Source organism: Amphiprion ocellaris, chromosome 1 (assembly GCF_022539595.1).
Source record: "Amphiprion ocellaris isolate individual 3 ecotype Okinawa chromosome 1, ASM2253959v1, whole genome shotgun sequence".
NCBI lineage: Eukaryota > Metazoa > Chordata > Actinopteri > Pomacentridae > Amphiprion > Amphiprion ocellaris.
The window spans coordinates 29473533-29489474 of record NC_072766.1 but is presented as its reverse complement, the minus strand read 5'-3'; the positions used below and the strand labels follow the sequence as shown (position 1 = coordinate 29489474).

Sequence of the window (15942 nt, the reverse complement as noted above, 5' to 3'; positions counted from 1 at the left end):
GAGAGCAACGGTGAGAAATGTGCCTTTTTAGCTGCTCTGGTGCTATTTTCCTCTTGTTTTCGCAAGTGTTGAAAGAAGGTAGCAGTGATATTACGGTTATGATAGTGAACTGAAGTGAATAATGGTGCAATACTTCTGGACATATGCACATTGTGTTTATTATTTTATGCTGATGTGTATGTAATTAAAGGGGAAGTGTTTTATTTTCCTAATGCCAATTTAAAGGGAGGAGAGAGTAATTTGGTATGTTGTGATGAATGTAAAACAATATGTTATTTTGTACTATATGATTTATTGAAAATATTTATGTTATTTCAGCTGAGTTTAGAGTAACTAGAGGGTAATTTTTGGTGCAGTTCTCTCACATGAATAGGCCTATAGTGTAAGAGTAATTTAAGCACACTTCTTTAATACCTCTGTGTCTAACTCAAGATGTGTACTGTTATGTTTTTTTGCACATGGTTCTGATATGGTTATGATTAATGACATTTTGAATGTTAATGGTTACTTACCATAAGTATTATTGAAACACTGTTCATATGAACAGGTAAATGTGTGAGCACTTCCATGTTTAGTCCTCATAAATGATACACTTAAGACTGAATGTTGTACAACTGAGACAGAGATTTAAGATTTGAATAGAAATGAAGATTCATGTCAGAATTAGATGTAATGGTGTGCATCTTTTGACATTTGATATCCCTGATGATGCATCTGAGAAAAGACGGTGTTGAATGTAAATTGTGTGACCTGTCTACAGGTCAGGTTTTTTTGGAGGACTGAAGAGTCTGAGGTTCAGGACAAACTTCCTGCTGTAACAGATGGCGAGCCAACTACCCTGAAGAAAGATCAGCACCAAGAAGATATCCACGTACCCACTCATTCACACACACATTATACATTTACATTACACTACAAAGACCTCTGGAATCAGGTGAACTTGCAATAATCCTACAACAGGAAAACCTGCAACAACTTCTATTTTACTTAAGGGCCCCAATGGACATTTTTTTGTTTCAAGTGTGCACACTGAGTTTTTCTTATTGTCTTACTGTTTGTGTCATTATTTTGTATTCTGTACAAATCAGACAAATTGTTTTATCCACTGTTAAAAATTATACGAGTGGCTACTCAACTATTACCCCTGCGATTGCCTCATTATTGTTGCTCAGTACAGTGGCTCCTTCCGAATTTAGTGTCTTCTGTTTCTGGTCCAGGTATTATAAATAGTCCAAGTAATTATTACACTGTAATTCACTTTTATATCCCTAAAGTGGGTTACAGAAGTGGCGAGCCAGCCAGGAGCCATTTGATTTGAGCATCAGTATTGAAGTAATGACCAGTATGGATTTCATACAAAAGTCTGGTGTCAAAATTCTAAACGCAGTTATTGTCAGTGGGATAACGCAGATGGCTGAACAAGATGAACAAGTGCTTGACTTTCTAAAACGGTATGGTAAAATCGAGAGAATCCTTTTGGTTGATGATTCACAGTCCGAGTTTCTTCAAAACCTGATCGTTGAATATTCTAACGGTTCAGCCTTAGAAGGTTTAGAACCTTACTTACCGTACACATGCACAGCACAAGGTGACTCTACCGTTGTCTATGAAGTCAAGACACTCGGTAGCATGTACGCTACCAAGGTTGGAAGTAATGTTACTAAGACATACTTAGCTGAACTCAAGCAATTAGCTAAGATGAGTGGCAAAGACTATGGTGAGGTGTTGAAAGAAATGATGTCTCAGATTGGGGAAGATGTTGAAGCCATGCAGCACACAACTGAGGAATCCTCCCCCGCAGATGTTGAGACTACTGTCTTGTCCCCACCTGCTCATAAAGAGCAGCAATCTCACACCTCAATTTCAGATGTCACACCAAGCAACAATGGTGCCACCGACCACGTTTCCCTCACTAATGGAACGAGAGCACCGTCCCTTTCAGTAAGTGACTTGAACCCACCTGACATCCAGAAGGTCGTGGTCGAGCATATTGTACGGAGGCAAGACGTTGTCCCACACATCCAGTCCCAGGTGAGACTCCGCTCCTTCTCCGGCAAGACTCCCAGACCTAATCATGAGACTGATTATGACACATGGCGCACATACATTGAGTTGCTCCAGAATGATCCCAGCATGCCCCTCCTGCAAATATCCAGAAAAATCCATGAGAGCTTGCTCCCACCAGCAGCTGATGTAGTCAAGGGCTTACGGCCTGAGTCACCACCTGCAGCCTACCTACAGCTCCTAGACTCAGCCTTTGGTACTGTGGAAGATGGGAAGGAGCTTTTCGCTCAATTCCTGAACATCCTCCAAGACTCAGGGGAGAAACCATCCACTTACCTTCATCGGCTCCAGTTAGCCTTAAACCGAGCCACAGAAAGGCGGGGAGTTACACATAAAGAAGTAGACAAACATCTTATTAAGCAGTTCTGAAGGGGGTGTTGGGATAACACCATGCTCAGCGCCCTGCAACTGGAGCAAAAGAAGAGCAGCCCACTGCAATTCTCAGACCTCTTGCTGATGATTCGCTCCGAAGAAGATCGACAGCAAGAAAAATCTAGTCGCATGAAAAAACATATTGGCATCACAAAGTAAAGAGCTCAGGTGCAGTTCCATGATGCATATGTTTGTGAACCAGAGGAGAAGGGTGGGAGTAGTATCAGTGCTATAGAGGATCTGTGAAAGCAAGTGGCAAGTCCGCAAAGCCAACTAACTACATTCATGTCACAGAAAAATACAAAAGGGGCTAGCAGCAAGGGATCTGCAGCTAAGCCACAGAGCAGGATGTCAAAGCCCAATGATACAGACATGCAAAGACAAAAAGAAACGGACATACAAACCCAAGCCCTGCTATTGTTTTAACTGCAGTGAAAATGGGCACATCGCCCCCTGCTGCACCGTCCCTGCAAACCCCAACTTAGTGGCAGAAAAGAAGAAGCAGTTGGAGGAAAAACAGCACCAGTGGGAAGCACAAAATGGTTCAAACTTACCTTTAAACGGCTAGCAGTTCCTGTTGTGGGACAGACAGGGGCTGAGGAGAGTCAACAGCGTCCCTCCGACGTAAACCATGAAGACAAAACTCCTGTTAAGATGAACAAAGTCAATACACCAGCAAAGAGTATCAAAACTCAAACATGTTCCAGCCTATAGCATTCAAAGCAGAACCAACCTTTCCAACTCCCCACCCGGTTGATTGGCAATAAGAGTAAAGCTCAAGTGACTGTGAGAGGTGAAGAGGTCCACTGCCTCCTTTACTCAGGCTCACAAGTTACCACCGTACCTAAGTCATTTTACAAGGAGCACCTTTCAGAGCAGAAGATTAAGCCACTTCATGACCTCTTAGAAGTGGAAGGTGCAAATGGGCAGCTGGTACCTTACTTTGGCTATATAGAAATGACCATAACCTTTCCAAAAGACTTCATAGGAGCTCCAATAGATATAAACACACTTGCCTTGGTTGTCCCTGACACTTCACAATCCCTCATGCTCATAGGCACAAACACCATAGATGTACTGTTTGACATTTACTCAGAGACTGATTTAACCGATCACCAGCCCCTCCCACATGGCTACAAAGTAGTTTTCAAGGTCATTGAGCTGAGGCGGAAGAAGCAAGCAACGACCACCGGGGGTAGTGAAGATGCAAGGCAAGACGCCTCAAGTCATTCCAGCCGGTGAAACGGTAGTGGTGGAGGGAGTTGCTCTTGTCAGTGGTCTTCAGGATGAGAAATCCGTCGTCATTGAGTACCCATCGTCATCCCCCTTGCCAGGTGGCCTGCTAGTAAAAGCTGGTCTAGTTGATTTCCCTCAGCTACGGCCTCATAAGCTGCCAGTCGTCATAAGCAATGAATCTGATCATGACATTGTCATTCCTGCTAAGTGCACGATTGCAGAGGTTAGTGCTTATCAGACCATCCTATTAAAGGAGCACAGTATAGCCAAGCAATCACAATTCCTCCAGAGACCTCCAGAGACCCAGTCATCCCAAGAGCCCACCTTAAATTTCAATTTCGGTGATTCCTCGGTCCCACTCGAATGGAGGCAGCACATCACTCAGCAGCTCAACAACATGGCTGATGTGTTTGCACATCATGACCTGGATTTTGGTTGGACAGATAAGGTAAGACATCACATAAAACTCTCAGATGAAAGTCCCTTCAAAATACGTGCTCGACCAATCCACCCACAGGACATTGAAGCTGTCCGAAGGCACATTAAAGAGTTTCTTGATGCGGGAGTTATCAGAGAGTCAGAGTCGCCATTTGCATCACGCATAGTGGTAGTCCGGAAAAAGAACGGCCAAGTTCGGTTGTGCATCGATTATAGGCGCCTAAACTTCCAGACTATAAAAGATGCATACAACCTTCCAAAGCTGGAGGACGCATTCTCAGCCCTCAGTGGTTCTCGGTGGTTCTCAGTCCTCTACCTAAAGTCAGGGTACTACCAGATCGAGGTTGAAGAGGCAGACAAACCAAAGACGGCCTTCGTGTGTCCACTCGGATTCTGGGAGTAATAGAATTAATAGAATGCCTCAAGGTGTGACGAATGCCCCCAGTACGTTCCAAAGATTAATGGAACGGTGCATGGGGGATATGCATTTGAAAGATGCGTTGGTCTTCCTTGATGATGTGCTCGTATTCTCCAGAACCCTTGAGGAGCACGAAGAAAGACTCATGAGAGTTCTAACTCATCTCAAAGAGTTTGGGTTGAAGTTATCCCCAGAAAAGTGTGCCTTCTTCCAGACGTCAGTCCGCTATCTGGGTCATGTAGTCTCCAGAAATGGCGTTGAGACAGACCCTGAGAAGATTTCAGCTCTTAAGACATGGCCTGTCCACCAGACCCTATGGGAGCTGAAATCCTTCCTCAGTTTTGCTGGGTACTATAGGAGGTTCGTTAAGGGCTACTCCAGCACTGTAAAGCCTCTTCACAACTTAACCTCCGGCTACCCACCTTTCCACAAGAAATCAAAAGCGAAACTAGCAGGCATAAGACAGCAAACAAACAAATACCATGACCCAAAAGAACCCTTTGGAGGGCGCTGGACGCCAGCTTGCCAGCAAACCTTCGAGGCAGTCTTCCGCTAACTTACATCCAGACCTCGGCCAAACTTGACGCGACCAGCTGTAGGTGGCTAGCAGCGCTGTCCACATTCTCCTTCAAACTCCTCTATCGCCCAGGAAGGCAGAACGGAGATGCGGATGGATTATCACGCTGACCACATGGGATGCTAGCAGACGATCTGAAATCACAAAGAGAGAGAGCGCGCATACAGCAGTTCACACAAGATCACCTCTCTGATCCAAAGAACATCAATGTGGTAGATCAGTCTGTTGTGAAAATCTGCGAGAGACAGCTCACCTACAGCGTTTGTCCTGATGGTGAGAGAGGGGGAGATACAGACTGTATTGCTTGGAGACTCTCGCCGTGTCTCCTAGTGCGTCTCACATCTCCTGATTTAATGGAGCTTGTAGTGACTTTACCTGTAGTCACTGAGGTGGCAGTTAGTGTCCTCCAGTCTGACGCGTGCGGCTTCAAATTAAAACAGTGTCTCTGCTCGTTTTACTGATGTTTCATTCATTTACGGCACTGCAGGTAAGTTATCATTCAGTCAACATTAAGTTTCCAATAAACCAATATTATACAACCTGACAACATTCACCTGCTTGACACGGCGTTTGAGCACGGTCGAAAACTGTTCGGCTTCCCTCTCCAAACTGCACACCTGCATTCATTCATTCATTAGCCATCATATATGCAGTCCACTCCCAACAGTGGGCAACCCCGTGGCTCCTAAAGCCACACCCACACAGTCATACCGACACTATCAACAATCAAAACAAAGTAACCATGTTTTGGCTCCAACACACCGGCCCCTAATTGAGAATGCAGGAGGCATGAACAATTCAACATAAATTACATTCATAATGGAGCCAATAATTCATAAACACAGTCTTGTATATATTAAACTGTTTTGGTTGCAGCTTCTTGAAGCAAACAAAGTTGGGTTACTGCCCTGTCCAGTGTGCTAGTTTTAGTCTTTACTCTTGCAGAACGCACCAATCCTTTCCTATCCGGATAGGTTTCCAGGACTCTTCCAAGCAGCCAAGAACCATGTGGCGCTGTAGAGTCTGCGATAAGCACGTCTACTGGGACAAGACTCCGTCTCTTCTTGCTCCACCTCTGCCGCTCCTGTAGCAAAGGTAAGTATTCTCTCAACCAGCGTTTCCAGAAAAGGTCTGAGATGTACTGAACTCGTCTCCACCTCCTTTTGAGGTAAAGGTCAGACTTCTCGAACAAGCCGGGTGGTAGGATTGGCTTTCCTTTCATGGTGAGAATATGATTGGGAGTGAGAGCTTCCAGAACGTTGGGATCTCCTGACAGTTTTGTTATGGGGCGGTCATTCAGGATGGCTTCAACTTCACACAGTACTGTATGAACCCTCCTCATTCAAGGTTTGCTGGTGTAAGACTGAGGTAAGTATACGTTTAACCATCCTTATGATTCGCTCCCATACACCTCCGTGATGAGAGGCTGCTGGTGGGTTAAAGCTCCACTTCATTCCTTCCTCCAGGAACGCTGACTGTATTTTGCTGTGATTTAAAGCAGCAAGAGCTTCCCTCAACTCTCTTTCAGCACCGACAAAGTTGGTTCCATTATCGGATCGTACATGAGAGACTGGTCCCCGTCGACAAACAAACCTGCGTAGAGCATTTATACAGGAGTCTGTATCCAATGAGTAGGCAACCTCCAAATGGACTGCTCTACATGCCATACAGGTAAAAATGACTCCATAGCGTTTTTCAATGGATTGGCCCCTTTTGATCTCAATTGGACCAAAATAATCAACTCCAACGTTGGTAAATGGAGGAAGATCAGGAACAATGCGCTCTAGAGGCAAGTCTGACATCTTCTGCTCACCCAACTTCCCTCTATGGTGCCTGCAGAAGACACAGTCAGACAGGATTTTACGTGTGCTGCATTGGCACTAGTGATCCAATACTTTCTCCGCAACCTTGAGAGAACATGGTTTCTTCCACCATGGCCCACCTGCTCGTGGATGTGCTTGAGTAGCAAATTGGATACATGGAGGTCTTTTGTGAGGATGACGGGATGCTTAGATTCCGCAGACATTGCTGCTCTATTCAATCTCCCTCCTACTCGAATTAAGCCATCCTCCAGGATGGGGTCTAGCTTGTAGATGGAACTCTCCTTCTTCACTTCACCCTTTCCAGAGGACAGCACAGGAAGTTCCTCATGGAACCTTTCTTGCTGCGTGAAGCGAATGATTGCCGTTTCTGCTTTTGATAGGTCGTCTGGAGTCAAACTCTGATTTTTTAATTTCGCTTTAATGCGTTGCATATCCTGTTCCACTTTACCTGCATCTTCATGACCCATATCCTTTCATTGTTGACTCATTTCCAATAGAGTCTTCCTTATTTTCAGGATCCAAGCAACTGACCTCTTCAACCGCTTCCAGTCGGAGAAGTATGTGATCAGTTGATGTGTGGGACTTGGTGTATTTACAATTACTGCATTGGTGGTGAGCTCCTTTTTGACCTCAGGGTCATTAGCAGTAATGTCGTACTCCAAGCTAATAGATGGCCATTGTTCCTCTGGGTTCAACAGAAACTCAGGGCCCTCAATCCATGTTCTATTGGTCAGCAAGTCATCCACTTTTACTCCTCTTGAGGCTTTGTCCGCAGGATTCTGGGTGGTATGAACATACCTCCATTGTGAAACATCAGTTGACCTTCTGATGATTGAAATCCTGTTTGCCACAAAGGTGTGGAATCTCTTGTCTTCATTCCTGATATATTTCAAAACTGAAGTGCTATCGGTCCAGAAACAGGATTTTTTAAGGTGAACCTGTATTTCTGTTTTAAGCATTGTGTCCAAATGAACAGCAAGCACGGCAGCAGTGAGCTCTAAGCGAGGAATCGTCACTTGCTTGAGTGGGGCAACCCTGGCCTTGCCTAGCATGAAAGAGATATGACAACGGTTGCTGTTGTTCCATATTTTAAGATATTTCACCTTGCCATAGCCCTTTTCGCTAGCATCAGAGAAGTGGTGTAACTGCCCACACATGGATATCCCAAAATCTGCTGGCTTAATACATCTTTCAACTTTGAATACCACCACCCTTTCCAGTTCTCTTAACCACTTTGTCCACTGCTGTTGTAGAGTTGGGTGGATTGGATCATCCCATCCGTAGCTCCTCCTACACAGATCTTGCAGTATGAGCTTGGCGGGAAGTGTGAGTGGTGCAAGAAATCCCAAAGGATCATAGATTGAGCTGACCACAGATAAAATACCACGTTGAGTAGGAGACCGTTCTTTGAGTGACAGCTTGAAATGAAAGGTGTCCGTTTCAACACACCAGTGTAGTCCAAGGGCTCTCTCTACTGGCAGTTGGTCTCTGTCCAGATTTAATTCCTGGAGATTCTTTGCCCTGTCCTCTTCTGGAATAGATAGCAGCACCTTACGGTTGTTACTCACCCATTTTGTCAAATGGAAGCCTCCTTTTTGACAAATAGTTGTTAAGTCCTTGACCATTTCAACAGCCTCATCTTCTAATGGCAAACTTTTAAGACAGTCATCCATGTAGAAGTTCCTCTTGACTGTGTCAATTACATCAGTAGGGAAGCTGTTTTGGTTGTCTTCTGCTGCCTTTCAGAGGGCATAACAAGCACAGCTAGGAGAAGACACCGCCCCGAACAGATGCACAGTCATCCTATATTCTACCAGTTCCTGAGATGCATCGCCCTCAGGCCACCACAAGAACCGAAGGAAGTCACGATCTTTCTGTGCCACATTGACTTGATGGAACATTGCTTGAACATCAGTCATCAGGGCCACAGGTTCTTGTTTGAATCGGATAAGGACTCCTAACAAAGAGCTGGTGAGGTAAGGGCCTTGTAGAAGCTCCTTATTGAGGGATTTCCCTTTATACTCTGCTCCACAATCAAAAACAACATGCAGAGTTCCTTTTTTGGGATGGTACACTCCATGGTGCGGAATGTACCACACCTTACCATCAGACTTTTCCAGCTCTTGTTCAGGTACACGCTCAGCATATCCCTTACTGATTACATCGTTGAGAAAGTTGGTGTATTCTCGATGGAACTTCTCATCTCTCATAAACCTTCTTTTCAATCCAAGAATAAGTTGCCTAGCAACACATTGATTGTTTGGCAGAGAGATGTCTTTATGTTTAAAGGGAAGTTCCAAGGTTTAATGACCATTTTGGATCTTGCATGAATCCTTCATGATTTCCGAGAACTTCATGTCATCCCTTGACATTTCCTCTTTGTCTTCTGATGACAGTTCATTAAAATCACGTTTGTACTGATTCATCAGCAACTGCTCCAAGTTCGTAATGGAGATTCTATTGACAGAAGCAACAGGGTAGCCACTCTTGCATTGTTCCTCTCTGTGTACTGAAAGGGGACCATTAATAACCCATCCCAATAGGGTCTTAATGGCATATGGCCCATTGCCACGACAGTTAATTACCTCCCATGGTTCAAGCAGTTTAGAAGCATTGGTTCCAATCAACAACTCTACTTCTGCTTGAATGTGAGGAATTACAGCACCTTTCAAATATGGCCAATTGGCCAATTCCTCTTCTTTTATGATGTTATTTGTGCTCACTGGCATCCTCTTCTGGGTGTAAACCATGGGCAGGTCATAAAACTGCTTTCCAGTGAGGCTTGAGATCTCCAGGTCCGTAAGCATGTAACTGGATACTGATGTTTTTGCTCCCATGGTTAACAGGCTAATTTGAGCTTTCCTTCCAGTAAGGTTCAGCTTTCGCATGAGATTTTCTGAACAAAATGTGTTGGTACTGCCTTGATCCAGAAAAGCATAAGTTTGGATTATTTTGCCTCCCTTGCTAGATTTCACCTGTACAGGCAAGATTGACAAAATCCCATCACTGTTGCCGGCCCCTGTTTGTCCACATGGTTTTAAAGAGACTAGTGCATTGCTTCCTGATGGTTTCCTTTGTTGGTTGGTATCTGTGCTGCGTGCTTTCTCCTTTTGATTAATGTGCAGAACACTGGGATGGTTTTGGTTGCACTTTATGCAAGTCAAGCGCTTCTCGCAGTCTTTGCTTAGGTGTCCAAAGTGAAGGCAGCCAAAACAGATTCCTTTTGTTCTTATAAAAGCAATCTATTCCCGGTGTGCTTTGTTGTCAAACTGTGGGCATTGGTCCAATGTGTGACCTTTAAAACAGCATATACAAGAGTTAGGAGTGTGAGCAGATGCCTTGCTTTGCTTAAACCTTCCTAGATCTTCCACTATTGGTGTTTCAATGGTGGTAACAGTTGCAAAGCTGTCTCCTTTGAATCTGGGTTTGCTTTGTGGGTTTGACCTTAATTTATTCACAGATTTACTTCCTGTATTTGCTGGTGTGGTTTGAATGTCTCCAAAGACAGGATCGGAAATGATTTTGACCTGACGTTCAATGAATGTGACGATGTCTGTAAATTGTGGCCTACGATTGTATTCTTCAATGACTTAACAAACAGAGGCTCTCCATTTTTCTCTTAGCTTGTATGGAAGCTTTGAGATCAATGCTTTCATGTTTCCTGGCATATTTAGCTCTCCCATGTATTGTACATGTTCCATGGCGTTGCAACATTCACGCAGAAACAGAGCATAAGCTTGAAGAGATTTTAAATCCTCCGCCTTCACTAGTGGCCAGCTGAGCACCTTTTCCATGTAGGCTGCAGTGATCTTGTATTCATCACCAAAATGTTGTTCCAACAGATTCTTTGCCATTTCATAACCTCTGTCAGGTGGCATGTGTTGACAGCTACGTACTAAGTCTCTGGGCTGACCCCTGGTGTATTTACCGAGGAAGTACAAACAATCACCTCTGTTGCTCGTGTTACGCTCTACACAATGTGCAAATGCTTGGACAAAAGTTCTATATTGGAGAGGATCTCCATCAAAATATGGAATCTCTCTCGGAGGCAGCAGATGAGAAGTTTGTTGCTCCACTAGCAATGCTGTTATTTCATTTTTTCTTTGTAGTAAGTTGCATACAGTTGTTTCATCATTGTTTTGAATACAAATATTGGTTGGATTGGTTGACTGCTCAGGAGGGTCCACAGGAAGTTTGCTCAAGGGTTTTCTGTATTGTTTCAATTTATTGTCCTGTTCTGTATCCCAATATACATGCTGTTGGTATTGTTGTTCTTGCCAAGGTGGTTGTTGAATGGGTGGTTGCTGAATGGGTGGTTGCTGAATGGATGGTTGTGATTCAGGTGGTTGTGATAGGGATGGCTGGTAATCCTTGGCATGAGGATTGAGTGTGCCTGAAGGTTTCTTTGGCCTTGTTCCTGTTCTATAATATGAGTCCATTCCATCCGAGTGTGTGGTTGATGGAGCTTGGTGACTGGGGGGGTTTAGTACTGCTACCTTAGCCTCAGCAGCAGCCAGCTGTGTGTCAAGTTCCAGCATTTCCTTTTTCTTTCGCAGCATTTCTTCCTGTTCCTCCAGTGCGTGCCTCTCCCTTAAGGCTGCAGCACGTATAGCAAGTGCAGCTCTCTCTGCCTCCGCCTGTAAGCGTGCTGATGACGTTGAGGATCTGCTAGATGTGCTGGATGACGATTTTGTATGACTTTTCCCAGTAGACCTTTTACTGCCCACATTAGAAATGCTGTCATGGGTATTAATTTCATATTCCACGTCCTCCTCATTCACGGTTTCCACAGGTTCCCGGCCATCTGCACATTTCATCCATTTTTCCATGTCATCAATAAATTTATCAATACTGAGCATCTTTGCTTGAAACCATACTCCGTGTTTGTCCTTTTCCTCCGGAGGTAATAACGGTAAAAGAGACTCGTGCCTCTCTAGCTTCCTTGCATACATGCAAATATTTCTGAAAGGAGCATCGCACCTCTGTTTCACATCCTCCGTCTTCCATTAACTCGCGCATTACCTTTTGCAAGTTACTTGCCTTATTTAGTTTGGAGGCTCGAACCTCTTGTAGTGTGGTCAGCTTTTCCATTAAGGCCTTCGGGGTTAGTTTGATTGTGCGTTTTTTAAGGACTTGTGTTTCCTTTCCACCGTTATTTGTCGCTTGCGTGGACTGTGTTTCAGCTGTGGCTTCAACCAACAAAGCTTGATCATTTGTTTCACTCTGTACATTTTCTGACTTCATCGTCACACAATACCCTCAAATTAAATATAATAAACACCACCTTTCATTGGATCAGTTACACCAGACTTTTTTTGTTTCAAGTTTGAATCACAAATACCTTCACCCATATAATACACACCTCAGTTCACAAATAGAACAAGTCACAATTATTTCAGTTCGAGTTCAGTTCGATACCAATGCATTGGATTTGTCTCTTTCCTTTTATTTCAGGAAAACGGCCCTGTGTGTGCACACAATTGTTTATAGTTAATTATGGCCATGTATTGTGTTGGTAGCGCAACATACCTGTTGTCCATACGCTGTATGTGCCGACTGTCCGTGTCCAAACCAGCGCTTACCGTCATCCAAACGATGCGTGCGGGCGCTTATCTGAAGTAAACAGCAGGCCGAGCAGCGTCGTCCTCACATACCACTACACAACGCGGCTCCGAATTGCTCCGATCCAACGCTGTCCTCAGCGATCAGCAGTTGCTCTGTAGGACAATAAATCCAGCGATGTCCTCAGCGATCGGCAGTTTCTGGAGCCTGAAACGTCCAACGTTGATCCTCTTCCTGGTTTTAAACTTAATAGTTCATGTTCTCAACAATAAGCCAGTTTTCGACTTTTTGTAGTGACTTTACCTGTAGTCACTGAGGTGGCAGTTAGTGTCCTCCAGTCTGACGCGTGCGGCTTCAAATTAAAACAGTGTCTCTGCTCGTTTTACTGATGTTTCATTCATTTACGGTACTGCAGGTAAGTTATCATTCAGTCAACATTAAGTTTCCAGTAAACCAATATTATACAACCTGAAAACATTCACCTGCTTGACACGGCGTTTGAGCACGGTCGAAAACTGTTCGGCTTCCCTTACCAAACTGCACACCTGCATTCATTCATTCATTAGCCATCATATATGCAGTCCACTCCCAACAGTGGGCAACCCCGTGGCTCCTAAAGCCACACCCACACAGTCATACCGACACTATCAACAATCAAAACAAAGTAACCATATTTTGGCTCCAACAGAGCTGCTTTGCACTTTTTAGACTGTTTATTCACCAACACTTTATTCAATAAAAGTCCCATCTGGTTTTTATGAAGAATGTGATGTTTTAATTTCTCTGTGAATAACTGCAGTCTAATGGAACAGCTGGAGTTGTAACATCTATCCTGATATTGATCATGAAGTATTGATCAGAATACTTATGGTTAGCAGTCATCCCTGAAGTTTTATATTAAAATCTTTACTTGTGTTGTGAACTTTGGTAAGAAGCAGAAACGTTAGCGTTGCCGTGGATAGATGAGTGTTAAATTCTGTCCATGTTTCCATTTTGGGAAATGCAGTCCAGTTCCAGAATGTGGAGGAATTAAGTCTCACAATCACAGACAACAAATATTATCTGAAAGTTGGGTTATTGTTGTTTATCAGCACAATACAAAAAGATTCATGTTAGAAATATTTCAGTTAAGACTCTAGAATATCATGATTTATGTAAATTTACCTCAATAATATGAATGTTCAGGTTAAGATTGTGCAGTGATATTTAAGTTTAACTGATTATTAATTATTATATTATTATTATAATTATTATATTATTATTCTTTATTATTATTAATTATTAATTAATTATTATAATGATTGATCATTATAATATTTAGGGTCAGACCCTACAGTATTGAGATTAAGAAATTAAATATTCTATAAAATATAAATATGCTGAACTCATTTGGATATATTTAAGTGAGACTACAATATTATTTGACACAAATCTATCTAAATCAAAATTTGAATAATTTTCACGCCAAACATTTACTGGACTGATTTAAATATTAAAATCACTCCTTTCTAATCCTCTGCTGTACATTCAAACCTGAGGCCTTAAATAGAAACACACAAGTATCTGATTGAAGGAACTTCTGCAGAGTCCTGGTTCCAGAACATGACGATAGAATTATAGACAAACTTTAACAAAAGCTGCCTGAGAGTTTACAGGTTTTTATGTTAAATTTCTTCAGTAATTTAATGAGAGTTATCAGCAAAAATCAAGTGTTCATTTGATGAAGTTCATTTCCTAAAACATCCAGAATTGGAGCTCATATCTTTGACAGCTGTAAAGTTTCTGCTCCTTCAAAGTTCACAACACAATGAATTAATTCCTAAAACACTCTCAATGCTGGAGAGCGTTTGTGATGCTGAAGCAGTGAGCAGTTTTTCTGTTTCTTCTCTGGAGATGCACAATGAGGGGTGTCTGCAGAGACTGAGAAAGAGTCTCACCACATCCTTACATGAGGAAAAAGACTTTATTGAAGACTACAATGAGAAAAACAGACAGACAGCAGACGGCTGCATTCAAGGTGAGTTCTGAACATTTGATCTGGAACAGGAATTTAATAACGGCAGCATGAGCTTCATTTCGGTCTGTAGCTGCTGAATTCATGGATGAATCATCTGGCACTAGAGAAGACCATCAAACATCCACGTCAGCTGATGGAGGTCCAAGAGTCTCACCAAACAACCAACCTACAGAGTGAAGACCTCGAATCTGATTGGATGGCCTCCTATTCAGCCACGTGTGAACAAATGCCTCTAAGCTGATTTGTTTTCTAAAATAAATCTAGTTTGAGTCCTAATCTATGCCTGTGTGTTTGCTTCTTTACACCGCTGTTAACAATTTAGGCTGTTAGATTGTTCCAGATAAGACAAATACAAGATTCTTCAGAGCCGTTCCACCACAAGCCTGACAGGAAGAACTTCAACAGCTACTGAGTGTTCCTGTGGTCCCCTCAAGGCTACAGGAGGAGTCCTACGAGGACGAGCCGGTCCACCTGATGGCGGCCAGTCGCTGTGGTTCAAAGCCAACACCGACTACGTGGACTTCTACTGGACCACACGGAGGCCTTCAAACTGGACCAACAAGTTCACCGTCTCCCCGACTCGTGGGTCTGAGGACGCCGCCGAGCCTCGGCCCAGCCGGCCGCCTGTCTGTGGGTGTTTGAGTGCAGAGAGGTTTGTGGATGCATGTGAACATGTCTGTGTTGAAACAGCAGCTTTTGACTCGGTAACACCAGGAAAAACCAAGAGCTCCTTTATTTGTGACTTCCACTAAAAAAACTGATGAAAATAAGTTTGCCAGGGTTCTGACTGATAACAGATTATTAAATAATGAAAATAATAGTTCAAATATTCCTTTAAACAATCCTTTTAGGTCTACATTTCCTTTAAACTGACTTCTTGGTATATGTACAAGTATTTTGGGTGGAATATACCATTAAGCCCAATGTTCAAGGGTTTTTCTGGGAATATACCATTAAACCAACCTTTTAGGTAAATGTTCCAGGATGTTGTGTAGAATATACCATCAGATAAACCTTTTAGGTCTACGTTAGAATATTTTAGAGTAGAACATTACTCCAAACCATCCTTTAGGTCTACATTGAAGGTGGAATACTCCTTTATACCAAGATTTTTTGGTCTAGGATTTTGGATGGAATACTCGGTTAAACCAGCATTTTAGGTGCATGTCGAAGGATTTTTGGTGGAATGTTCCTTTAAGGTGGATGCGTGAGGACCTTGTAGGTGGAATACTTCCTGCAACCAACCTTTTAGGTCAACATTCAAAGATTTAAGGTGGAATATTCCTTTAAATCAACCTAAATTTCATATTTTGATCATTATCAAGTGAGAAACCTCAATCCAGACTCCTCATAATGACGTTTGAGATATATGCTGCTGTTACTTGTTTAGTACAGACTATATGAAGGAAATCCACAACTGTAATTTTATTTCAGG

At 43.0% G+C, this 15942-nt stretch overlaps 2 protein-coding genes across 3 annotated transcripts in view; both read left to right on the top strand.

Annotated features, from left to right (window-relative positions):
* Positions 1–260: 260 nt before the first annotated feature.
* Positions 261–15942, top strand: part of LOC129349608 (uncharacterized) — a 25020-nt gene continuing 9338 nt past the window's right edge. Inside the window, exons 1-2 of one of the 2 annotated variants that reach the window (XM_055013442.1) lie at positions 261–14507; positions 14612–15159. In XM_055013442.1, the coding sequence (XP_054869417.1) occupies positions 1336–2433 (1098 nt within the window). In that variant the 5' untranslated portion in view covers positions 261–1335 and the 3' untranslated portion in view covers positions 2434–14507; positions 14612–15159. Of the gene's footprint in view, positions 15160–15942 lie in introns of both variants that reach the window. The other variant, XM_055013406.1, reaches the window with a different exon arrangement.
* LOC111582934 (zinc transporter ZIP11-like) overlaps positions 11286–15942 on the top strand; it is a 23389-nt gene continuing 18732 nt past the window's right edge. Inside the window, 1 exon segment of the mRNA XM_023291821.3 lies at positions 11286–11292. Coding sequence (XP_023147589.1) covers positions 11286–11292 — 7 coding nt within the window.